General features: G+C 47.1%; 1 protein-coding gene across 2 annotated transcripts in view; it reads left to right on the top strand.

The window, feature by feature from the left end:
- The first annotated feature begins 1480 nt into the window (after window positions 1–1480).
- Window positions 1481–26472, top strand: part of LOC139422739 (roquin-2-like) — a 48825-nt gene continuing 23833 nt past the window's right edge. The window contains exons 1-12 of one of the 2 annotated variants that reach the window (XM_071174054.1): window positions 1481–1715; window positions 7570–7892; window positions 8531–8648; window positions 10139–10372; window positions 12491–12666; window positions 16605–16805; window positions 22129–22261; window positions 23236–23357; window positions 24055–24167; window positions 24345–24632; window positions 25341–25561; window positions 25853–26259. In XM_071174054.1, coding sequence (XP_071030155.1) covers window positions 7662–7892; window positions 8531–8648; window positions 10139–10372; window positions 12491–12666; window positions 16605–16805; window positions 22129–22261; window positions 23236–23357; window positions 24055–24167; window positions 24345–24632; window positions 25341–25561; window positions 25853–26259 — 2244 coding nt within the window. In that variant the 5' untranslated portion in view covers window positions 1481–1715; window positions 7570–7661. Of the gene's footprint in view, window positions 1716–5442; window positions 5544–7569; window positions 7893–8530; window positions 8649–10138; window positions 10373–12490; window positions 12667–16604; window positions 16806–22128; window positions 22262–23235; window positions 23358–24054; window positions 24168–24344; window positions 24633–25340; window positions 25562–25852; window positions 26260–26472 lie in introns of those variants that run through there. The other variant, XM_071174055.1, reaches the window with a different exon arrangement.

Genomic DNA, 26472 nt, shown 5'->3' with positions numbered 1-26472 from the left:
TTACTTGTAGACAGTCATTCTCCAAGAACACGTAATCATGGAATGTGTTGGTGTGTGTAGGAATGGAATGTAATAATCAATATATTCTTTGCGTAAATGAGTGCTCTACAATATGTTGGTGTTTCTGTGTGTTGGTCTGTAGGGCTATGTGTTCTGCATGGGTAAGAGATGTAGAGTGAGGGAGGCAGTGGTATGCCCCAGTATATAACCTGAGTCATCTGTGTACCTCACTAAGTATCAGGCAGTGGTATGCCCCAGTATATAACCTGAGTCATCTGTGTACCTCACTGAGCCCCAGTATATAACCTGAGTCATCTGTGTACCTCACTAAGTATCAGGCAGTGGTATGCCCCAGTATATAACCTGAGTCATCTGTGTACCTCACTGAGCCCCAGTATATAACCTGAGTCATCTGTGTACCTCACTGAGCCCCAGTATATAACCTGAGTCATCTGTGTACCTCACTGAGCCCCAGTATATAACCCGAGTCATCACTGAGCATCTACACTGTCTGAGTGGATACTCCTGCATGTCTGAGAGGGTTTCCTTTCTCTCTCTCCCCTCATTTCTCTCTCTCAGTCACTCTCTCCTCTTTCTCTTTTATCCCTTTGCTGGATAAATGTCAGCCTCACTCAGCTCAGTGCAAACCAACAATTCTCCCATGGTCCCCCTGGAGTACTGAGAGGGACACAGAGCGACTGTAAAAGGGAGTAGTGTGTGTGTGTGTGTGTGTGTGTGTGTGTGTGTGTGTGTGTGTGTGTGTGTGTGTGTGTGTGTGTGTGTGTGTGTGTGTGTGTGTGTGTGTGTGTGTAAAGTGCTGTTTAGGACCGTTCCATTATTGAATGAGGAATGGAGGAGAGGAGAGAGGGGGAGTATTGGGCCTCTCTTTCTCCATCCTCTGAACAACGTTTCTGCTACTTCTAGAGCCATACTACAACCAGCGAAAACTTAGATTCCAGTATGGGCTCAATAAGTAGGTTATTATAGGTAGGCTACAATCATGACACAGTAACAACTGATGAATTACTGAATGCTAGAATCATTCGGAATGCACTGCACTTTATCTTGCATTAGATTGTACTGTTAGACAAATAAGATTAGCAAGCAGAGACACTGAGAAGGTCAATTCGATAGGTGACTGTCATTATAGCGCCAAAACCCGCTCAGAGCATTGTGTCTATAGGTCTTATAGCATCCCCTGTCTCTTTAAAAACGATGCGGTCCACGCCTCGAAAAGCGGCTTGTTCCGGCTTTGCCCCTTTACGTCTTTATCCTTGCCCATAATATGAAAATAGTACCACATACGCACAACCATAATAAACAAGGTTTCGAGGTAAATGTTCAATATATATTATTTTGTTCCGCTCGTTTTAACACGAAACACTCTCCTGCTGATCAAGACGCGCATGCTACCGGCACGCAGTTCAAAAACGGGAAGCGGAGTGATACAATACGTACACGGTCGTTGTCCCTAGTTGTCAAACCAAGGGAGGGTAGGCTACCTGAGCGAACAAGTCGCGTAGGTTGGGAATGAATATAGAAATTGGAGCAGATAACTGTCATTTGATGTGCTGAAATGACAGTTTTCAATGCGGGATCTATATCATTCAGTTGATTACAGCTGTTCCATTGCAACAGCTGCTGATGTTTTTTCCCGTTTGTTCTCTTGGACGATAAAAAGATGATCATTGTAGTATTCCGTTACAGTGCTTAAGGTAAGTGACAGAAAGAGGCGCGACTTTTAGCTGGTTGTCCATTTACGATTTGTTTGTGTTGCATGCTGCTAAAACGCTAGGCGAATGGCTGTACCATTTGGATGTGGAATCATGTAGTAAATGCAATTTATTTTGGAAATATTGGTGACTTAGCATTTTCTTCAGAGGAATTCATATTTGTGCATCGAAAGTGCAGCCCAGTGTTATCATCATGAAGTCTAAATCCACAACCAATAACTGGCATGAGAAAAATACCAAATAATCAATTGCATCTTCATCTATTGGAAATAGAGCTATTATTCAATCAGGCTCTTTGCACAGAGACATCAACAAATTAATGTTAGACAATGTTACACAAACTGGCTGTCCAGTGAAGTTGCCTAACAAAATGCAGGCTCCAATAATTACTGTTGCACCTACTTCCGTGTACAGTCAGATCTCTCACGGGTGATATGTGCTGGTGTCACCCACCCACCGCCAAGGTATTGATGCCAGGCTGAATACACTCTGAAAAGGCCTTCTTAAATCAAAATGAATACAGTCTGATATACAGCATATAATGTGCCCCAGGCCTAATATCACAAGGCCTACAAATGAAAAGTTGCACTTATAGTGTTTATAGAGAACTGCAGTTATTCTGTTCCCAAATGAGAATAACAAATGGTTAATTTAATAGTCTAATATTAACCCTGACATATGGATTATGTTTGAAAGTCACTCTACTAATTAAATTGTAAAATGATTGACCTCAGAAAAGAAATCCAAACTGATAAACAAAAACAGGAAATAAACACATTTGTTATTTTTGAACCCAGGAAGAGGAAACAAGCTTGTTTTGTTGTTTTTCCTACAAACAGTTTGTTTTGAAAGGACCGTGTGTAACGGCTCTTCTGTGGACGAAGGAGAGGACCAAAGCGCAGCGTGTTTAGTGTTCATCATGTTTAATATAGACAATAAACACTACAAAATAACAAATGTGGAAAAACCAAAACAGTTCCGTCTGGTGCAGACAGACGAAGACAGAAGACAACCACCCACAAAAACCCAACACAAAACAGGCTACCTAAATATAGTTTCCAATCAGAGACAATGACTAACACCTGCCTCTGATTGAGAACCATATCAGGCCAAACATAGAAACGGGAAAACTAGACACACAACATAGAATGCCCCCTCAGCTCACGTCCTGACCAACACTAAAACAAAGAAAACACAAAATAACTATGGTCAGAAACGTGACACCGTGATTCTATTTCTCAGATAATGAGGGGTACCGAGCAAAGAGCAAGCTATACCATGCAAAGGAATATAATATTGAACTATTCATTCAGGGGGTAGTGAGGGAATGGTGATTAGGTTTGTGGCGGTCTTTTTTCATGACTCAAACAGACAGTAATGACTGTGACTCATTGAAGCCCACTCTGCTGGCAATGTTCCGTATTCCATATTCTATATTCCACACAAACCTTTGCATGCACGTGTGCACTCTCTCTCTTTCTCTCTGTTTTTCCCTCACTCACTCACTCACTCACTCACTCACTCACTCACTCACACACTCACTCACTCACACACACACACTTATAAAACAGCCCTACTACTGGAGCTAACCTCCTCACATTCCAGAGGTTCAGGTTCTACCCCTACCCAAAAGGGGAGGAGGACCGGCTAACATGAGGGCCTGTCCATCAGCAGACTCCCTGATGATCCATTTAGAATGCCAGGCAGTCCTTTAGGTTCTAGAACACCTGCTGTTCTGTAGAGGCACATAGGGGACTCTTCGGGAGCCAACAGTGAACTCTATGGGGCCATGTGAGGACTGACTGTGTGTGTTTGTGTGTGTGTGTGTGTGTGTGTGTGTGTGTGTGTGTGTGTGTGTGTGTGTGTGTGTGTGTGTGTGTGTGTGTGTGTGTGTGTGTGTGTGTGTGTGTGTGTGTGTGTGTGTGTGTGTGTGTAGGAGGACAGATATCCCCTTTTCTCACCCACAGTAGTCACAAGATGATGAGCATGCCATTTCCACTTGTTTATATATAGTTTATCACATCGGTTACTGATTGTATAAGATTCTATATCACGAGGAGATCAGGGCCGATCTTTGCCTATCTGCCACCTTAGGCGAGACTGACGAACACTGCCTCCCGCAAAACTAGAATAAGTAAGCAAAATGACGTTGAAAAGACGTCTAAAAGACATATAAAATACGTATTTTCCAGAAGTTGAAGTTAGGTTCCATTTAGGTTGTGAATGAAAGGTGAAAAGGTATTTTCAATATATTTAAAATATATATTTTCCAGGGCGTTGAAAAGGCAAATTTTCTGGACGTTTAAAAATATGTATTTTCTGGATGTTAAAAATATATATTTTTCTGGTGTTGAAATCAAGCCCATTTTTGGTTCTGAATGAAAGTTGAAAATAAGTCATTTATAAATGTCTATGTTTTGGCCAAATCAAGGCTGGTCAAGACCGGACAAAATCGGAACCAAACATAGACCATGTCTGTGGATGTGGAAATCAAGGCAAGTCTGGAACTGCACCAAAAAGAGAGGTCCAAAAGGCATCGGCCTGTGCTTACTGAGATGTAGCTTACCATGTTGTCTGAAATGGAATTTTATGATGCCCATCAATGTGGTAAGTAAAACACCAAAAAACGTTGTTCAGTACAGGACCAAAAATATACATCCAAAAGAGCTCGGCTCATGCTTACTGGGGTGTAGCCTACCATGTCGGCCATCCATGTGGTAGGCCCATTTTTTGTAAAACAGGCCATTGCATTGACTTTATAAGTCCTGTTTGCTGTGACTAATACATTTTACTATTTTAAACTCTGAATATCAGCTACCCAACTCTATCAGGAGTTATCGCGAGCCTATTTGCAATGTGTTTACACAGCGGGAAATACAGAAGTATTTTATTTTTCGCTATGATCAGCTATGTCAAAAAATGTACTCTATGTCATAAATTAACTATACAAACTTAAAGCCACTGATCATAATAATGGGATGAAACTCCTGGACAACAGCTGTGATTGTCCATTCCATATTGTCCATTTTACTTTGACCTGTACCGTTTTTAGGATGTGTTGTTTATTAACATGACAGCACGTTTTTTATTTGATTGAGCACTATTTAGGTTAGGCTATTTGATCGGAGAAACCTGCTACAGAAAATGCCACATACTATTTCTACCATGTCGTATATCTACTACGTGATTTATGTTAGATCATTTTTTTTGAAGGAACGATGGTGGATCGCTGCAGAGATGCGTCTCTCCAACGGCACCATGGAGAGGCGCGCTGGGATTGGACAAGCAAACTGTTTTGCGCCCCTGCCTTTGACAAAGTGGGCACTGCTTATCAAAGGGCGCTCACCTAAAAAGCCCATACGCCACTGGTTGAGAGAAATTGTCATCGTTTTTAGGAAGAATTATGTGGGGTTTTATGTGTTGTTGTTCGAGGTGCGTCTTGGTCAATTTATCTTAGAAAATGCCGCCCTCGTCAATCTGCCACCCTAGGCAGCCGCCTAATCCTTCCTGGGGAGATGTTTTAAATTATCTGGGGCGCCCCGAACAACAGGATATGTCGCTGTATTTTACAGTCAGGAACATGTGGTTTCAACGAGACACTGAATCACTCACTGTGGTTCAAATTGTATTTGCCATTTCCCCGCCCAGAGGATTCGGCGCGTCATCAAATCTAACTTCAGCTATCCAAAACGTCCCCCCGATAGCCTTTACATGCGTTTTCACTTTAGTCCGCGAGCCAGTGACTGAGCCCTCGCGGAAACATGACGCGCAAGATCAGCACAGAGTTGTTCACGCGGGAGAGGCAATGTGGTGCGTAATTTAGTTGGAAAAAAGCTTGACCTGCTTGATATTTTAGTAGATAGAATTGTAGGCATGCATATACTTTATGCAACATTTCATTTTCTAGTTGGGTGAGTTGAGTTAATTGTTGTTTTTACTACATAATGGCATTTTCTAGTTAATGATGGACACAGCCAGTCAAGAATGTTCACACACACACACACACACACACACACACACACACACACACACACACACACACACACACACACACACACACACACACACACACACACACACACACACACACACATACACACTTACCTGTCCTTGGGTTCACGGTGGATGGTGTCTCCCTCTCTCTGCACAATGATTGATTGTGAACAGTAGTGTGTTCCTTTGTTGCATAACTGAACTCAGCATTACAGTAAGATAGTACAGGTCTAGCCTGGTAGAGCCGTCTCTGGGCCTGCCTGATGCAACTTCCTCATGCCATGCATTGGGTGAGGGGTGATGATGGAGCAGTTGGTTCCACCCAGCAGTTGCCGGTCTGTCGGTGCAGCCGTGGCTCCCGGGTGCTTTTCCTGCATTCTACAGAACCCCATGGTCTAAATTAAAGCCTTGCACAGACTTGCTTATTGGCCAGATCGTCTGCAGCAATGGTCCTTATCCATTTGGCTACAACTGGCTGTATGAGCATATTCTCTATCTCTGTCTGAACCAGAATCTGGCTTTACTGGAGACGTTGATATGGCAAATCTCCTTTAAGCCCATTCAACTTGCCATTCACTAGCTTTTCAAGGTTAACAATTATTTACTTACGTCACGGCCGGTATGTACTTCCATAAAAGGTAGAAAATAAAAAGGTCTATTCGGCACCTTCAATCGTTCACGTCCCAAGGATCCCGAACAGCACTAACCTCACTGCCTACAAATCTACAATACAATGGATGTTGCCGTATAGGCATTTTTTCGGTTGATTGTACATTTTTATTTAGACCTTGCATACTGGCTGTGACAGCAGTAATTGACTATAGCTGATAAACTAAACTCCATATTTGGTGAGTAATTGACGTATTTAGACATTATTAAGCTTGAAACGCTGCTTAATGGCAAGTTAAACGGCTGCTTCCTAGACTTAAAGGAGTTTGCCATATAAAGACAGATTCTGGTTAAATCCCTGTCTCTCTCTGTGTGCCCCTACTGATCCTGTTGCTGTCTTGGGTTTAACTCTGAGGATTTATAATCCTGTGCCCTGTAGCTGAGTGCATAGAGACAGAGAGACCGAGACAGAGAGAGAGAGAGAGAGAGAGAGGTGTACATCTGGCCTGGTACTCAGTCAGTGTGTAAATCAGACTGATAGGATCATGCCATGGTAGAGCACCTCCATGGTCTTTAGCCAGCCAAGGGAGGCCTCCACCTGCTTGCCCAGGAGGAGGCATGATGGAAGGGCAGGGAAGGCATCAGAGAGAGGGTGGAGATGCAGCAGAATGGGTGGGATTGTGGGTGTGTGACCAACTGGGGTTCTAATTTCGTGGCGCAGGTGTTCCCTAATTTCGTGGTCCGCTGAGCTAAAGCCTATGCATTAGACCGGGCAGTTAACACAAGTCTTCAGGTCTCAAGACGAGGTTACTCGTCATGAGAGTGTGGTTCAGCAAACCACCTGTGTTACAGAGGGTTGTGGGCACTGGATGAGAGAGGTGTAGAAGAGAGTGAGATTGAGGGAAAGAAAGAAAGCGTTGAGAGATTGCCGCTCACCGCTCTACATTATTATCCAAGATTGTGATTGTGAAACAGCTACAACGTCTATAGCCACTAGGGGACAGATTTATGAAGCATTGCACCTGGGCAGTTGGCACCTTTTTGTATTTGCAAGGCAATGAAATACAAAAAAAACGACACTGAAACTCAACAGGCCAGTTTCCCAGACACATTAAAAGTCCAGGACTAAAAAGCTTGCTCAATGGAGGAGCAATGGAGTGCAGGATCTCTCTGGCGATGACCAGTCTGCCACTGACCTGCACTCTAACCCACTTTCTTTCTTCTTCTATACCAGTTGTCAGTGAGCTGTCTGGGCGTGGCGGCATGCGATCCCCCTGAGCAAGACCGCGCCCTCCAGAGGTGACAGCAGGGAGGACAGGCAGCAGGATGCCAGTGCAGGCGGCCCAGTGGACAGAGTTCCTCTCCTGCCCCATCTGCTACAACGAGTTCGACAGCAGTGGCCACAAGCCCATCAGTCTGGGCTGCTCGCACACTGTGTGTAAGACCTGTCTCCACAAGCTGCACCGCAAGGCCTGTCCGTTCGACCAGACAGCCATCAACACTGACATCGACCTCCTGCCAGTCAACAGTGCCCTGCTACAGCTGGTGGGAGCTCAGGTGGGCACAGCATGTCTTGTTGTTGTGGTTCTTCTGATGATGATAGTTATGCTAATGATGATAATGAATGTGATGGTAATGATGATGATTGTGATGGTAATGATGATGATTGTGATGGTAATGATGATGATTGCGAAAATTATGATGATACTGATGATTGTGATGATGATGATTGTGATGATAATTATAATGATTGTGATGATACTGATGATGATTGTGAAGATAATGATGATGATTGTGAAGATAATAATGATACTGAGGATGATATTGATGATACTGATGATGGTGATACTGATGATATTGATGATCATGATACTGATGACTGTGATTATTGTGATGACAATGATGACGATAATGATGATGATTGTGAAGATGATGATACTGATGATGGTGATAATGATTATAGTGATGATAACGATGATGATTATGAGAGTGATGATAATGATGATGATTGTGAAGCTGATGATACTGATGATGATAATGATGATGATTATACTGATGATGGTGATAATGATTATAATGATGATACCGATGATGATGATGATGATGATGAGAGTGATTATTGTGATGATAATAATGATTGTGATGATACTGATTATGATGATGAGTGTCATGATAATGATGTTGTGTGTTCCCAGGCTGTGGAGTCCCAGGCTGTGACTCTGAGCAGTGCTGTGGAGGTAGGGCACTATGAGGTGTGCAGGGTGTGTGTGGAGGAGCTGGCTCTCTATCTCAAACCCATCAGTGGAGGAAAAGGTACCAGAACACAGAGATTTGGTGCTAAATGCATCTGTGTGTGTGTGTGTGTGTGTGTGTGTGTGTGTTTCCAGACAGAGAGGTGCTCTCTGCTGCTGACCATGTGTTCAGCACAGTGTTTTTTTTTTCCTTCTGAGGGGACACTGAGGTCAGAGCAGTGTACATGTGTGTGTGTGTGTGCAGTTGAGGTTAGGTTAGAGAAACACAGTATTTCCTGCTATTCTCAGGGTCTGAGCTTAATGTGGTGGGAACGTTTGCGTCAGAGCATGTAGAAGCAGCTAGAACCAGGAAGCCCATGCGCTCTGTAAGGCCATACGGAACTTGGGCCCCCCACACCAACACAAAGCCTGAAACCCCACATTACATCAATAGGAAATGTAATGAGCTGTGCCGAAAGTAGTTTGAGTTAAATTAGTTTAATTTAAAGGAGTCCTTCAATTAGATGACAAGAAAAAAGTATATTTACGAAATGTGAAGAAGTTAATCTAACAACATGACTTTACCCTGCATGTCATTTCAAATGGCATATTTCATTATACCTCATTCTCAGAATAACAGTATATTGCAGAGTAGATCATCTGTAGCGAATACTTTAGTTGATTTATTTTCTTAAAACTACACGGTTGGTTAAGGGCTTGTAAGTAAACATTTCACGGTAAGGTCTACACCGGTTGTATTCAGTGCATGTGACAAATCCAATTTGATTTGATAATTGCATGGTGGAGGATGGAAAATCCTTCTCCCAGGACCCATAAAACGCTGTGAGACGGGCAGTAAACCTTGAGTCCTGTTTTCCCATCAGTGCTTTTAAAAGCCCATATCTGAGGAGCAGTGCTCCGTTTATTGGGTTACTTCACCTGGAAAGCTGAGAATGCAGTTCAATCCCTCGGCAGCTTTGTCAACTGTTTTTGTGGTGATCACAGAATTGGAGAGGGGACAGTGGTCATCCATCCCTGGTCTTTAATAGACTCACTCTAATAAAGGGTTTTAAGACACTTTCGTCAGCACTTTGTCCTGCTATGGGACATTTATTAGAGGATGAGAGGGGTTTTCTACTGTGGGCAGCACTAGCAGACTACATAAATGCAGTTTTGTTTTAGACCAGGATTACATTTTAGCTCTGGTAAACAAAAACAGAGTTTGGGAAATTGTCTCTGTATTAGTATATCAGTGTGTGTGTGTCTGTGTTTCTGTTAGTGTGTCTGTGTTTCTGTTAGTGTGTCTGTGTTTCTGTTTGTGTGTCTGTGTTTCTGTTAGTGTGTCTGTGTTTCTGTTCATGTGTCTGTGTTTCTGTTCGTGTGTCTGTGTTTCTGTTAGTGTGTCTGTGTTTCTGTTCATGTGTCTGTGTTTCTGTTAGTGTGTCTGTGTTTCTGTTAGTGTGTCTGTGTTTCTGTTTCTGTTCGTGATTCTTTCCGTTTGTGTGCGTATTTCAGTATTTATGTTTCTGATGCCGTCTTCTGACGTTTGACCCCTTCCTCTCCGCAATCCAGGTGTGGTGACCCTCAGTCCGAGCGTGCTCAGTCGGCCCATGCAGAGGAAGCTGGTGACACTCGTCAACTGTCAGCTGGTGGAGGAGGAGGGGCGGTTGCGGGCGGTGCGGGCGGGCAGGTCGCTAGGGGAACGTACCGTCACAGAGCTCATCCTGCAGCACCAGAACCCACAGCAGCTCTCTGCTAACCTGTGGGCCGCCGTCAGAGCACGGGGATGCCAGTTCCTGGGGCCTGGTGAGTGGTGATTGGATGATACACCTGTCAGTCATATGATGTACTGGACCTAGTCAGTGGTGATAGGATAATACACCTGTCAGTCACATCTTCAGCATGCTTTTCTCTCTGTGTCCTATCCTCCCTTTCTACTCTGTTATATGATGCTGCAGCACTATGGTGTCTTATAATGATTACTCATACGGCAGATCCTGAGCGAGGGGGTTCCAGTCTGAGGACACCAGTACAACACTGTATCATGTCCTACAGTGTGATAGGATTCCCTCTTGCTTTAAAAAAAAAAATATGTATGATGAAATGCCAGATATGTACTAATACATATTATGTCATTTATTTATTTGATCAGGTTAGCCTCATTGAGATGAGCAATCTCTTCTACAAGAGAGACCTGGCTAAAATGGCAGCACACAAAGTTTCAGACACATTTACAACGTAAACCACAAAGCATAACCTCCCTAAATGACTACCACCCTGTAGCACTCACGTCTGTAGCCATGAAGTGCTTTGAATGGCTCACATCAAAACAATCATCCCGGAAACCCCAAACCCACTCCTATTTGCATAAACACCTCCCTCTGCAACTGGATCCTGGACTTCCTGACCAGCCACCCCCAGGTGGTAAGGGTAGGCAACAACACATCTACCACGCTGATTCTAAACAAGGGGGCCCCTCAGGTGTGCGTGCTTGGTCCCCTACTGTACTCCCTGTTCATTCACGACTGAGTGGCCACGCACAACTCCAACACAATCATTAAGTTTGCTGACGACACAACGGTGGTAGGCCTGATCACTGACAATGACGAGACAGCCTATAGGGAGGAGGTCAGAGACCTGGCAGTGTCTTATAACGTTAGCAAGAAAAAGGAGCTGACCGTGGATTACAGGAAAAGGAGGGCCGAACACACCCCCATTCACATCAACGGGGCTGTAGTGGTGCGGGTCGAGGAAAAGGAGGGCCGAACACACCCCCATTCACATCAACGGGGCTGTAGTGGTGCGGGTCGAGGAAAGGAGGGCCGAACACCCCCCCATTCACATCAACGGGGCTGTAGTGGTGCGGGTCGAGGAAAGGAGGGCCGAACACACCCCCATTCACATCGACGGGGCTGTAGTGGTGCGGGTTTAAATTTCCTTGATGTCCACATCACCAACAAACTATGATGGTGCAAACACACCAAGACAGTCGTGAAGAGGGCACAACATCACCTTTTCCCCCTCAGGAGACTGAAAAGATTTGGCATAGGTCCTCAGATCCTCAAAATGTTCTACAGTTGCACCATCGAGAGCATCCTGACCCGTTACATCACCGCCTGGTATGGAAACTGCTATACTAGGTGGTGTCAGAGAAAGGCCCAAAAAATTGTCAGAGACTCCAGTCACACAAGTCATAGACTGTTCTCTCTGCTACTGCACGGCAAGCTGTACCTGAGCGCCAAGTCTAGGTCCAAAAGGCTCCTTAACAGCTTCTACCCTCAAACCATAAGAACACTTAATCAAATGGCCATCCGGTCAATTTGCACCCCCCCTTTCTTTTTACACTGCTGCTACTCGCTGTTTATTATCTACGCATAGTCACTTTACCCCAACCTAAATGTACAAGTTACCTCAACTAACCTGTACCCAGCACATTGACTCGGTACCGGTATCCCCTCTAAACAGCCTTGTTATTGTTAATTTATTGTGTTACTTTTTAGTTTATTTTTTACTTTAGTTTACTTAGTAAATATTTTCTTTACTCTATTTTCTTAGAACTGCACTGTTGGTTAAACGGGCTTGTAAGTAAGCATTTCACAGTAAGGTTGTATTAGGCGGATGTTTATTTGATTTGATAATAATACATAAATAAAGCATAGTGATATCAATAATACAGCATATTAATATCAGATACTATGTACTATGTACTAGTACTTAAAACATTAGTTTCGGGCCACTGATATGTACTAGTAGTACTTCATAAGTACTATGCAGTATGTACTAGTACTTAAATAATTCCTTAATTAATCCTCTTCATCCCCTTTGGAACATAAGGCCACTGATATGTACTAGCAGTACTTCATATGTGCTATGCAGTATGTACGGTAGCTACATGATGACAGTTGTGTGTGTTGTCTGATACAGCCACGCAAGAGGATGCTCTGAAGCTGGTACTGTTGGCGCTAGAGGACGGCTCAGCTCTGTCCAGGAAAGTTCTTGTCCTTTTTGTGGTCCAGAAGCTGGAGGCTCGGTTCCCTCAGGCCTCCAAAACCTCCATAGGACATGTGGTCCAGCTACTCTACAGGGCCTCCTGCTTTAAGGTGAGACCTATTCTACTGTATTGGTATATTGTATTGTATATTGTACTGCATATTGTATTGTATATTGTACTGCATATTGTACTGCATATTGTATTGGTATATTGTATTGTATATTGTACTGCATATTGTATTGGTATATTGTATTGTATATTGTACTGCATATTGTATTGGTATATTGTATTGTATATTGTATTGGTATATTGTATTGTATATTGTACTGCATATTGTATTGTATATTGTATTGTATATTGTACTGCATATTGTATTGGTATATTGTATTGTATATTGTACTGCATATTGTATTGGTATATTGTATTGTATATTGTATTGGTATATTGTATTGTATATTGTACTGCATATTGTATTGGTATATTGTATTGTATATTGTACTGCATATTGTATTGTATATTGTACTGCATATTGTACTGCATATTGTATTGGTATATTGTACTGCATATTGTATTGTATATTGTACTGCATATTGTATTGGTATATTGTATTGTATATTGTATTGTATATTGTACTGCATATTGTATTGTATATTGTACTGCATATTGTATTGTATGCTCCCAAATGCACTTATGATGCACGTAGGCATGCAAATACACACACATACGCACAAGTACACATGCACACGCACACACCACAAACTCAGACACGTCACTGGTCTCCATAACCTTGTAGCCTTCAGGCTGTCGTGGTTTAATATAATGATGATAGAAAATATGGTTTTATCAAAGCGCTAAAAAAGCATTTTAAAAGTGCCAGAGACATAACTAGGCACCATACTGTACCATACCACCAGTCATGATTACTGATGCACTCTGAAAAGGTGCCACCTTCTTCCTCTGGCACTCATCATGCCCAGCAGTGGAGAACGCCTCCGTTTGTCACTTACCATGTGTTCCTGAATCTCTCTGGGAGATTTCAAATTCACATCTCTAGTTTAGATTGATATGGCCAATATGACACATTACTGTAGCTGTCATTGGGAACATGTTCCACATGAAACGACTCAAAATGGTCCTCTTTCTGCTCACTCCTCTGAAAACTCCCAGTGATAGAAACGGTCCGCTAGTGGTGAAGTGTGTGTGTTTGTGTGTGCGTGCATAAGTGTGTGTGCATCTGTGTGTGTGTGTGTGTGTGTGCAAGTGAGAGATAGCCTTGTTGTTGAGTCCTCCAGCCTGTAAGCATGGTTGGCATGGTTGGCATGTTTGGCAGGACTGCAATGCCAACCATTTACCCAGGGTGAAACACTGTTCTATATTTTCCCCAGTTGCCCAGTCGGTCACAGAGGCACAGTCACAGAGGCACAGTCACAGAGGGACTGAGTGGGGGAACTCTGTTTCTCACACCTGATCTGAGTTTTGAGTCTGAGGACACACGGCAATAAAACACAAATATCTTCTCAGTCATATGAGAGTGATGCAATTCTGTTTACTGTAGGTCATTGGGTTACTGTAGGCCATTGGGTTACTGTAGGTCATTGGGTTACTGTAGGTCACTGGGTTACTGCAGGTCACTGGGTTACTGCAGATCACTGGGTTACTGCAGGTCACTGGGTTACTGCAGGTCACTGGGTTACTGTAGATCACTGGGTTACTGCAGGTCACTGGGTTACTGTAGGTCATTGGGTTACTGCAGGTCACAGGGTTACTGTAGGTCACTGGGTTACTGCAGGTCACTGGGTTACTGTAGGTCATTGGGTTACTGTAGGTCACTGGGTTACCGTAGGTCACTGGGTTACTGTAGGTCATTGGGTTACTGCAGGTCACAGGGTTACTGTAGGTCACTGGGTTACTGCAGGTCACTGGGTTACTGTAGGTCACTAGGTTACTGCAGGTCACTGGGTTACTGCATATTCACTGGGTTACTGCAGGTCACTGGGTTACTGCAGGTCACTGGGTTACTGTAGATCACTGGGTTACTGCAGGTCACTGGGTTACTGTAGGTCATTGGGTTACTGCAGGTCACAGGGTTACTGTAGGTCACTGGGTTACTGCAGGTCACTGGGTTACTGCAGGTCACTGGGTTACTGTAGGTCACTGGGTTACTGTAGGTCACTGGGTTACTGCAGGTCACTGGGTTACTGTAGATCACTGGGTTACTGCAGGTCACTGGGTTACTGTAGATCACTGGGTTACTGTAGATCACTGGGTTACTGCAGTTCACTGGGTTACTATAGATCACTGGGTTACTGCAGGTCACTGGGTTACTGTAGATCACTGGGTTACTGTAGATCACTGGGTTACTGCAGGTCACTCACTGGGTTACTATAGATCACTGGGTTACTGTAGGTCACTGGGTTACTGCAGGTCACTGGGTTACTATAGATCACTGGGTTACTGCAGGTCACTGGGTTACTGTAGATCACTGGGTTACTGTAGATCACTGGGTTACTGCAGGTCACTGGGTTACTATAGATCACTGGGTTACTGTAGGTCACTGGGTTACTGCAGGTCACTGGGTTACTATAGATCACTGGGTTACTGCAGGTCACTGGGTTACTGCAGGTCACTGGGTTACTATAGATCACTGGGTTACTGTAGGTCACTGGGTTACTGTAGATCACTGGGTTACTGCAGGTCACTGGGTTACTATAGATCACTGGGTTACTATAGATCACTGGGTTACTGCAGGTCACTGGGTTACTGTAGATCACTGGGTTACTGTAGATCACTGGGTTACTGCAGGTCACTGGGTTACTATAGATCACTGGGTTACTGTAGGTCACTGGGTTACTGCAGGTCACTGGGTTACTATAGATCACTGGGTTACTGCAGGTCACTGGGTTACTGTAGATCACTGGGTTACTGCAGGTCACTGGGTTACTATAGATCACTGGGTTACTGTAGGTCACTGGGTTACTGCAGGTCACTGGGTTACTATAGATCACTGGGTTACTGCAGGTCACTGGGTTACTGTAGGTCATTGGGTTACTGCAGGTCACTGGGTTACTGCAGGTCACTGGGTTACTGTAGGTCACTGGGTTACTGCAGGTCACTGGGTTACTGCAGGTCACTGGGTTACTGTAGGTCACTGGGTTACTGCAGGTCACTGGGTTACTGTAGATCACTGGGTTACTGCAGGTCACTGGGTTACTGTAGATCACTGGGTTACTGCAGGTCACTGGGTTACTGCAGGTCACTGGGTTACTGCAGGTCACTGGGTTACTGTAGGTCACTGGGTTACTGTAGGTCACTGGGTTACTGTAGGTCATTGGGTTACTGCAGGTCACAGGGTTACTGTAGGTCACTGGGTTACTGCAGGTCACTGGGTTACTGTAGGTCACTGGGTTACTGCAGGTCACTGGGTTACTGTAGGTCACTGGGTTACTGCAGGTCACTGGGTTACTGCAGGTCACTGGGTTACTGTAGATCACTGGGTTACTGCAGGTCACTGGGTTACTGTAGGTCACTGGGTTACTGTAGATCACTGGGTTACTGTAGATCACTGGGTTACTGCAGGTCACTGGGTTACTATAGATCACTGGGTTACTGCAGGTCACTGGGTTACTATAGATCACTGGGTTACTGTAGATCACTGGGTTACTGCAGGTCACTGGGTTACTGCAGGTCACTGGGTTACTGTAGGTCACTGGGTTACTGTAGATCATGTGCATTTGTTTGGTTTATTGGGTGTAGGTTTCTAACTGTACTGTATGTCCCACCCCCCCCCCCCCCCCCCACCTCCTCTCCCTCCCTCCCTCCACCCTACCTCCCATCCTCCGCTCCTCCCCTCACACCCCCTCACCTCCTCTCCCTCCACCCTACCTCCCATCCTCCGCTACTCCCCTCGCACCCCCTCACCTCCCCTCCCTCCACCTTACCTCCCATCCCTCCCTCTCCTACCTACCTACGTCCCTCCCATCCCTCCCTCCCTCCCTCCACCCTACCTCCCATCCTCCTCCCCTCCCTCCCTCCCTCCCTCCCTCCCAGGTGACCAAGCGTGACGAGGACTCGTCGCTGATGCAGCTAAAGGAGGAGTTCCGTGCGTACGAGGCGCTGCGTCGCGAGCATGACGCCCAGATCGTACACATCGCCATGGAGGCGGGGCTCCGTATCTCCCCTGAACAGTGGTCCTCTCTGCTCTATGGAGACCTCATCCACAAGTCACACATGCAGTCTATCATCGATAAGGTTTGCTGTCTTCCTCCCCACCACTGTATTACTTTTATTCATGTAACCTTTATTTAAGGCAAGTCAGTTAAGAACAAATTCTTATTTACAATGACGGCCTACCTCGGCCAAACCCTAACCTGGACGACGCTGGGCCAATTGTGTGCCGCCCTATGGGACTCCCAATCACGGCCGGTTGTGATACAGCCTGGAATCGAACCAGGGTCTGTAGTGACGCCGGTTTGCCAGGGACCATGTCCCAGGGACCACGTCTGCAGTGGAACACGTCCCAGGCACCATATCCCAGGCACCATATCCCAGGCACCACGTCCTAGGCACCATATCCCAGGCACCACGTCCTAGGCACCATATCCCAGGCACCATATCCCAGGGACCACGTCCCAGGCACCATATCCCAGGGACCACGTCCCAGGCACCATGTCCCAGGGACCACGTCCCAGGCACCACGTCCCAGGGACCACGTCCCAGGGACCACGTACCAGGGACCACGTCCCAGGCACCACGTCCCAGGCACCACGTCCCAGGCACCACGTCCCAGGGACCACGTCCCAGGGACCACGTCTGCAGTGGAACACGTCCCAGGCACCATATCCCAGGCACCATATCCCAGGCACCATATCCCAGGCACCACGTCCTAGGCACCATATCCCAGGCACCACGTCCTAGGCACCATATCCCAGGCACCATATCCCAGGGACCACGTCCCAGGCGCCATGTCCCAGGGACCACGTCCCAGGCACCACGTCCCAGGGACCACGTCCCAGGGACCACGTCCCAGGGACCACGTCCCGGGCACCACGTCCCAGGCACCACGTCCCAGGGACCACGTCCCAGGCACCACGTCCCAGGGACCACGTCCCAGGCACCACGTCCCAGGGACCATGTCCCAGGGACCACGTCTGCAGTGGAACACGTCCCAGGCACCATATCCCAGGCACCATATCCCAGGCACCATATCCCAGGCACCACGTCCTAGGCACCATATCCCAGGCACCACGCCCTAGGCACCATATCCCAGGCACCATATCCCAGGGACCACGTCCCAGGCACCATATCCCAGGGACCACGTCCCAGGCACCATATCCCAGGGACCACGTCCCAGGCACCATGTCCCAGGGACCACGTTCCAGGCACCACGTCCCAGGGACCACGTTCCAGGCACCACGTCCCAGGGACCACGTCCCAGGCACCACGTCCCAGGGACCACGTCCCAGGCACCACGTCCCAGGGACCACGTCCCAGGGACCATGTCCCAGGGACCACGTCTGCAGTGGAACACGTCCCAGGCACCATATCCCAGGCACCATATCCCAGGCACCATATCCCAGGCACCACGTCCTAGGCACCATATCCCAGGCACCACGCCCTAGGCACCATATCCCAGGCACCATATCCCAGGGACCACGTCCCAGGCACCATATCCCAGGGACCACGTCCCAGGCACCATATCCCAGGGACCACGTCCCAGGCACCATGTCCCAGGGACCACGTTCCAGGCACCACGTCCCAGGGACCACGTTCCAGGCACCACGTCCCAGGGACCACGTCCCAGGGACCACGTCCCAGGGACCACGTCCCAGGCACCACGTCCCAGGGACCACGTCCCAGGGACCACATCCCAGGGACCACGTCCCAGGCACCACGTCCCAGGCACCACATCCCAGGGACCACGTCCCAGGCACCAAGTCCCGGGCACCACGTCCCAGGCACCACGTCCCAGGGACCACGTCCCAGGCACCACGTCCCAGGCACCACGTCCCAGGGACCACGTCCCAGGGACCACGTCCCAGGGACCACGTCTGAATTGGAACACGTCCCAGGCACCATATCCCAGGCACCATATCCCAGGCACCACGTCCTAGGCACCATATCCCAGGCACCACACCCTAGGCACCATATCCCAGGCACCATATCCCAGGGACCACGTCCCAGGCACCATATCCCAGGGACCACGTCCCAGGCACCATATCCCAGGGACCACGCCCCAGGCACCACGTCCCAGGCACCACGTCCCAGGCACCACGGCCCAGGGACCACGTCCCAGGGACCACATCTTAGGGACCACGTCCCAGGCACCACGTCCCAGGCACCACATCCCAGGGACCAGGGACCAAGTCCCAGGCACCACGTTCCAGGGACCACGTCCCAGGGACCACGTCCCAGGCACCACGTCCCAGGGACCAAGTCCCAGGCACCACGTCCCAGGGACCACGTCCCAGGCAAACCGGCGACCTAGGGATCCCCACCATACGTTAGCAACAACAACAACAAAAAATCATGTCTTGTCTTGTCATCAGGTGAATGATAATGGCAAGGAGAATTAATTAAATTTTAAAATGAAAACATTTAATACATAGTTTTTCATTATTTTGACCTCCCCACATTATAATTGGAAGAGGAAATGTAAACTCTATTGACTGGTAGCCTACCACAGGGTTCAACTCTCGGGCCGACTCTTTTCTCTGTAAATATCAATGATGTCGCTCTTGCTGCGGGTGATTCCCTGATCCACCTCTACGCAGACGACACCATTCTGTATACATCTGACCCTTCTTTGGACACTGTGTTAACTAACCTCCAAACGAGCTTCGATGCCATACAACACTCCTTCCGTGGCCTCCAACTGCTCTTAAACGCTAGTAAAACCAAATGCATGCTTTTCAACCGTTCGCTGCCTGCACCCGCCCGCCCGACTAGCATCACTATCCTGGACGGTTCTGACCTAGAATATGTGGACAACTACAAATACCTAGGTGTCTGGCTAGACTGTAAACTCTCCTTCCAGACTCATATTAAACATCTCCAATCCAAAATCAAATCTAGAATCGGCTTCCTATTTCGCAACAAAGCCTCCTTCACTCACGCCGCCAAACTTACCCTAGTAAAACTGACTCTCCTACCGATCCTCGACTTCGGCGATGTCATTTACAAAATAGCTTCCAATACTCTACTTAGCAAACTGGATGCAGTCTATCACAGTGCCATCTGTTTTGTTACCAAAGCCCCTTATACCACCCACCACTGCGAACTGTATGCTCTAGTCGGCAGCCCTCGCTACATATTCGTTGCCAGACCCACTGGCTCCAGGTCATCTATAAGTCTATGCTAGGTAAAGCTCCGCCTTATCTCAGCTCACTGGTCACGATAACAACACCAACCCGTAGCACGCACTCCAGCAGGTGTATCTCACTGGCCATCCCCAAAGCCAACACCTCCTTTGGCCGCCTTTCCTTCCAGTTCTCTGCTGCCAGTGACTGGAACGAATTGCAAAAATCGCTGAAGCTGGAGTCTTATATGTCCCTCACAAACTTTAAACATCACATATCTGAGCAGCTAACCGATCGCTGCAGCTGTACATAGCCCATCTAAATAGCCCACCCAATCTACCTACCTCATCCCCATATTGTTTTTATTTACTTTTCTGCTCTTTTGCACACCAGTATCTCTACTTGCACATCATAATCTGCTAATTTATCACTCCAGTGTTAATCTGCTAAATTGTAATTACTTCGCTACTATGGCCTATTTATGGCCTACCTCCTCACGCCATTTGCACACACTATATATAGACTTTCTTTTTTTCTATTGTGTTATTGACTGTACGGTTGTTTATTCCATGTGTAATTCTGTGTTGTTGTTTGTGTCGCACTGCTATGCTTTATCTTGGCCAGGTCGCAGCTGTAAATGAGAACATGTTCTCAACTAGCTTACCTGGTTAAATAAAGGTGAAATATATATATATATTTTTTAAAATTGACTGGTAGCCTATTGACTAGTAGCCTTCTGACTGGTAAACCTATTGATTGGCTATTGACTGCTAGCCTATTGACTGGTAGCCTATTGACTGGTAGCCTACTGACTGGTAGCCTACTGACTGGTAGCTTATTGACTGGCTACTGACTGGTAGCCTATTGACTGATAGCTTATTGACTGGCTACTGACTGGTAGCCTATTGACTGGTAGCCTATTGACTGGTTATTGACTGGTAGCCTATTGCCTGGTAGCCTACTGACTGGTAGCTTATTGACTAGTAGCCTATTGACTGGTAGCCTATTGACTGGTAGCCTATTGACTGGTAGTCTATTGACTGGTAGTCTATTGACTGGTAGCTTATTGACTGGTAGCCTATTGAATGGTAGCCTATTAACTGGTAGCCTATTGACTGGTAGCCTATTGACTTGTAGCTTATTGTTTGGCTATTGACTGGTAGCTTATTGACTGGAAGCCTATTGACTGGTAGCTTATTGACTGGTAGTCTAATGACTGGTAGCCTATTGACTGGTAGCTTATTGACTGGTAGGTTATTGACTGGCTATTGACTGGTAGGCTATTGACTTGTAGCTTATTGATTGGCAATTGACTGGTAGCCTATTGACTGGTAGCTTATTGACTGATAACCTATTGACTGGTAGCTTATTGACTGGTAGCTTATTGACTGGTAGCTTATTGACTGGTAGCCTATTGACTTGTAGTTTATTGACTGGTAGCTTATTGACTGGTAGCCTATTGACTTGTAGCTTATTGACTGGTAGCCTATTGACTAGTAGCCTATTGACTAGTAGCTTATTGACTGGTAGCTTATTGACTGGTAGCCTATTGACCGGTAGCCTATTGACTGATAGCTTATTTGCGGAGGCTTTGAAAAAGCATGTCAGTTACTCCAGTGAGTGTAACTGACTCCAGTGAGTGTAACTGACTCCAGTGAGTGTAACTGACTCCAGTGAGTGTAACTGACTCCAGTGAGTGTAATTGACTCCAGTGAGTGTAACTGACTCCAGTGAGTGTAATTGATTCCAGTGAGTGTAATTGATTCCAGTGAGTGTAACTGACTCCAGTGAGTGTAACTGACTCCAGTGAGTGTAACTGACTCCAGTGAGTGTAATTGACTCCAGTGAGTGTAACTGACTCCAGTGAGTGTAATTGACTCCAGTGAGTGTAATTGACTCCAGTGAGTATAACTGACTCCAGTGAGTGTAACTGACTCCAGTGAGTGTAACTGACTCCAGTGAGTGTAATTTGCTCAACATTATGAGTTGAGAAATAAAGTTGGCATTATCAGGAATAAGATATTCTCCTCTTTTCCTACTGTAGGTATGCCATTTAAAATTAGTTTATTCTGTTGTTGCTAGAGATATTCATAAAAGCATTTTTTCCACTTTTATTTTAATTAAGAAATATATTTTTGTGGATCCCCTGCAGTACCTCCGCTGACCCCTGGTTGAATACCGCTGGTGTAGCCACAGTTCAACCATATTAAATTGCACTTCACTGTGTTGTTAGGTGTTTCTTCACTAACTCTATTGGATGATGGTCACTCCCACAGCTCCAGTCCCCAGAGTCCTTTGCAAAGAGTGTCCAGGAGCTGACGATAGTTCTACAGAGAACAGGAGACCCAGCCAATCTGAACAGCCTCAGACCACACCTGGAACTACTGGCCAACATCGACCACAACCCAGGTAGACACAGTACAGATCAACCCACACATTTTAGCTCAGGGCCTGGTGAACCCAGCAGCTTCCCCATGACACTCCCATGAGGTTCAGACCAGGGTTTCCCAACATCTGGCTGCACGTTCCGATTTTTTGCCCAAGCACTACACAGCTGATTCAAATAACCAAAGCTTGATGATGAGTTGGTTATTTGAATCAGCTGGGAAGTCCTAGTTTAGATCATCACCAATTATAGTACTGAACAGAAGAGGTAGCATGATAATGCACCATTGTTTCATGTTAGTGGGTGAAAACTGCCTGAAGTGAATACACTATGACTCACTAGACTTGTAAAGAAATGGACAGACCGGGCCTGTGAGACAGGTGGAGAGACCGGGCCTGTGAGACAGGTGGAGAGACCGGGCCTGTGAGACAGGTGGAGAGACCGGGCCTGTGAGACAGGTGGAGAGACCGGACCTGTGAGACAGGTGGACAGACCGGGCCTGTGAGACAGGTGGACAGACCGGGCCTGTGAGACAGGTGGACAGACCGGGCCTGTGAGACAGGTGGAGAGACCGGGCCTGTGAGACAGGTGGAGAGACCGGGCCTGTGAGACAGGTGGAGAGACCGGGCCTGTGAGACAGGTGGAGAGACCGGGCCTGTGAGACAGGTGGACAGACCGGGCCTGTGAGACAGGTGGACAGACCGGGCCTGTGAGACAGGTGGACAGACCGGGCCTGTGAGACAGGTGGACAGACCGGGCCTGTGAGACAGGTGGACAGACCGGGCCTGTGAGACAGGTGGAGAGACCGGGCCTGTGAGACAGGTGGACAGACCGGGCCTGTGAGACAGGTGGACAGACCGGGCCTGTGAGACAGGTGTAGGTATCTGTGGTATATCTTTCTTAGTTTTGCTGGATTGTTTAGAAGCTGCAGACACTATGATATTGTTTAGAAACAAGGAGACAGGGATGTTGATATGGGATGTGTGTTTTGGTGTAGATGCAGCGGCGGCTCCGTGGTGGGAGGAGCTGGAGAGTGTGATGCTGGCGGTGAAGGTGGTCGTTCAAGGTCTGGTTGAGTTTATACACAACTTCAATAGGAAGAGCCATGAGACAGCACAGGTACAGAACCAGACATCACACGTACCCCCCCCCCCCACACACACACACACACACACACACACACACACATGCATGTACCCACACACACACACAAATGCACGTACCCACACACACACACACACACACGCACACACACGTACGCACACACACACATGCACGTACCCACACACACACACGTACCCACACACACACACACAAGAACACACACACGTACGCGCACACACACGTACGCACACACACACGTACCCACACACACACACGTACCCACACACACACACGTACGCACACACACACACACACGTACGCACACGCACGCACGTACGCACACACACACACAACACACGCACGTACGCACACACACACACACACAAGAACACACACATGTACGCACACACACACACACGTACGCACACACACACACAAGTACACACACGTGCGCACACACGTACGCACACACGTACGCACACAAACACACGCAAATGTACACACATACACACACACACAGAAGCACATGCACGCACACACACATGCACGCAAAATCCCACATGCTCATACACACATGCAAATGTAATACAGCTGTTAAATGTACAACAGAGACAATGTGAGAGACATTGATGTGTGAGAGATATGTCCTTTATCAAGCACAGTGGTTTTCTATTGTCAGTTACATTGTTCTGTCTGTCTCCTTCCCATGCAGCCGCAGCCCAACAGCAAATATAAGACCAGTATCTGTCGAGACCTCCGGCAGCAGGGTGGCTGTCCCCGAGGATCCAACTGCACCTTCGCACACACACAAGACGAGCTAGAGAAGTGAGGGAGAACACCACCACACTCATATGCATGTGATGCACAGACCAGTTTTTATCAAAGCTTTTATGTGAACAAAACCTTAAATGGACCTACCCTTCTAATGATCTCTGTCTCTCTCTCTGTCCCCCCCTCTCTCCACCCTCTCCATCTCTCCACCCTCTCCCTCCCCCTTTCAAGGAACAGAATGAGAAACAAGAAGATCAGTGGCGTGGGCCGGCCCTTCCTCCTGGCCCAGGGGAGTATGGGTAGTGGTCTGAGTATGGAGGGGGGCGACTCAGGAGAGGAGGCCTGCACTGGGGGCCTGAAGAGCTCAGACAATGAGGGGTCAGGATCCCTAAAGGAGGGGGCCACACCCTCCCAGCTCATGCCCAGGGGAGGGGATATGATGGAGGAGATGAAGAGGGAGAGGTCTGTACTTAACGGATCCACAGGCTCCAGCCGATCCTCATCTGGCTCTATGGAACAGTAAGTAATTCTCTGTCACATTATGATCCTTCTACTGTAATGCTTTATGCTAGCAGCACAGCATTACTTTCACATTCAGTCACTTACTGTATATTCTTATTATTCGTGATGATGACTCATCACTGATGAGTATTAAACGTTCAGGCTGAAAGTGCGACTTTTCAGCTGTCTTTAATGTGTCATCATGTACAATGAGTCATGTTGTTGTCTCTGTAGCTCCCTCCAGTACCCGCGAGCACAACCGTTCCTTCATTTTAACTGGCAGCTTTATTCTGTAGTTTTAGTCAGAATTATCACCTTCCGTGAGAACTATAAAGTAAATGAAAAGACAGTTAAACACACTCTTACAACCTCCTTACCTCATGTGTGACTTATTAGCTTGGTATAACTCTGAAGTGCTTACATTCATAAACAGTTTAGCCTGAGCTATAACAGTATCAGATTAAACACTCTCTCTGTGTCTCTCTTTCTCTGTCCCTTTCTCTGTCTCCCTCAATTTTCAATTTAAGGGCTTAGTTGGCATGGGAAACATGTGTTAACATTGCCAAAGCAAGTGAAATAGATAATAAACAAAAGTGAAATAAACAGTAAAAAATCAACAGTAGACTTACAAAAGTTGCAAAAGAATAAAGACATTGCAAATGTCATATTATGTATATATACAGTGTTCTCTCTGTCTCTCTCCCTCTTTGTGTCTCTCTCTTTCAGGAAGTCTATTTCTCCTCCAAAGACACCGGTCAATTCCTCCTCAGCTCCTTCTCCCTATGGCCCAGGGTCTAGACTAGAGTGTGACTCTGCACACCCCAAACAGACCCAGTACCTAATGATAAGACCCCTTCCTCAGCCCCCTCCCCACCAACCTCAGTCCTCTGAACTGTGTTACCAGGACCCACGACCTCCCTACGACGTGCAGCCCTACCAGCCAGCCAGTGAGTACAGCCATCTAAGAGACATGTCTGTCAGACCTGGGTTGAATAGCATTTGTTTTCTTTCAAATACGTTAGCGTTTGATTGAGCCTCCCTGAGTGCCAGAGGGGCGGGGTTTGCACAGACTATTCCATTGGTTCCATTGCTCCAGACAAGCATAGTCAATTGCAGCTAAAGTATTTGATAACAAATGCCTTTGAATCCAGGTGTGTCCGTTTCACTCTACTCAATCTTTCATCATCTAAATAAGGTATTATGTAGACTCACTGATGATGTCTTCTGTCCCTCTTAAGGTAACTACTACCCCTCTGCGATACACCACCACAAACCCTGCGTGGCTCGCTTCTTCCGTTCCAGCCACGTCCCAGAGTCCTCTATGCCTCCCTCCATGGCCCCTCTGTACTCAGAGCAGTACCCCTCCTTGCCCCCACCACGGGAGCACGCTGGTCCCTCTCCCTACGGTCCCCCATCGGTCCCCCAGTACAGGCCTCTGGCCCCAGCCCACGGTGGCTACGCTCCCCTGTATGACAGCCGGCATATGTGGAGGCCCCAGCTGTACCACCGTGAGGACGCCAGGAGTAACTCGCTGCCTCCCGAGGTGCTGCACTCCTCTGTGTACCAGTCCCCCCTTCGAGAGAGATACGCCTCCCTGGACAGCCCCTACTGCTCAGCGGGGGAGCACAGAGCAGCACTGCACAGGGTACGGTTACTGTATAGCCTCCTCTGCAAGCACGCAGCACAGTCTTGAACACAAATGGCTTTATCATGTCTTTCTATTCCTCCTGCCTCTCCTCTCTTCCCAATCAACATAGCAAACTCATTGTCACCCACAAATTCTCTTCCTCCTCCTCCGCTTCACCTTCACGTTGCCCTCCTCCTCTGTTTCCCCTCATCGTTGCCCTCCTCCTCCAAT

The sequence above is a fragment of the Oncorhynchus clarkii genome, chromosome 12, assembly GCF_045791955.1.
Source record: "Oncorhynchus clarkii lewisi isolate Uvic-CL-2024 chromosome 12, UVic_Ocla_1.0, whole genome shotgun sequence".
Taxonomy (NCBI): Eukaryota; Metazoa; Chordata; class Actinopteri; order Salmoniformes; family Salmonidae; genus Oncorhynchus; species Oncorhynchus clarkii.
This window is presented reverse-complemented; position numbering and strand designations above follow the sequence as displayed.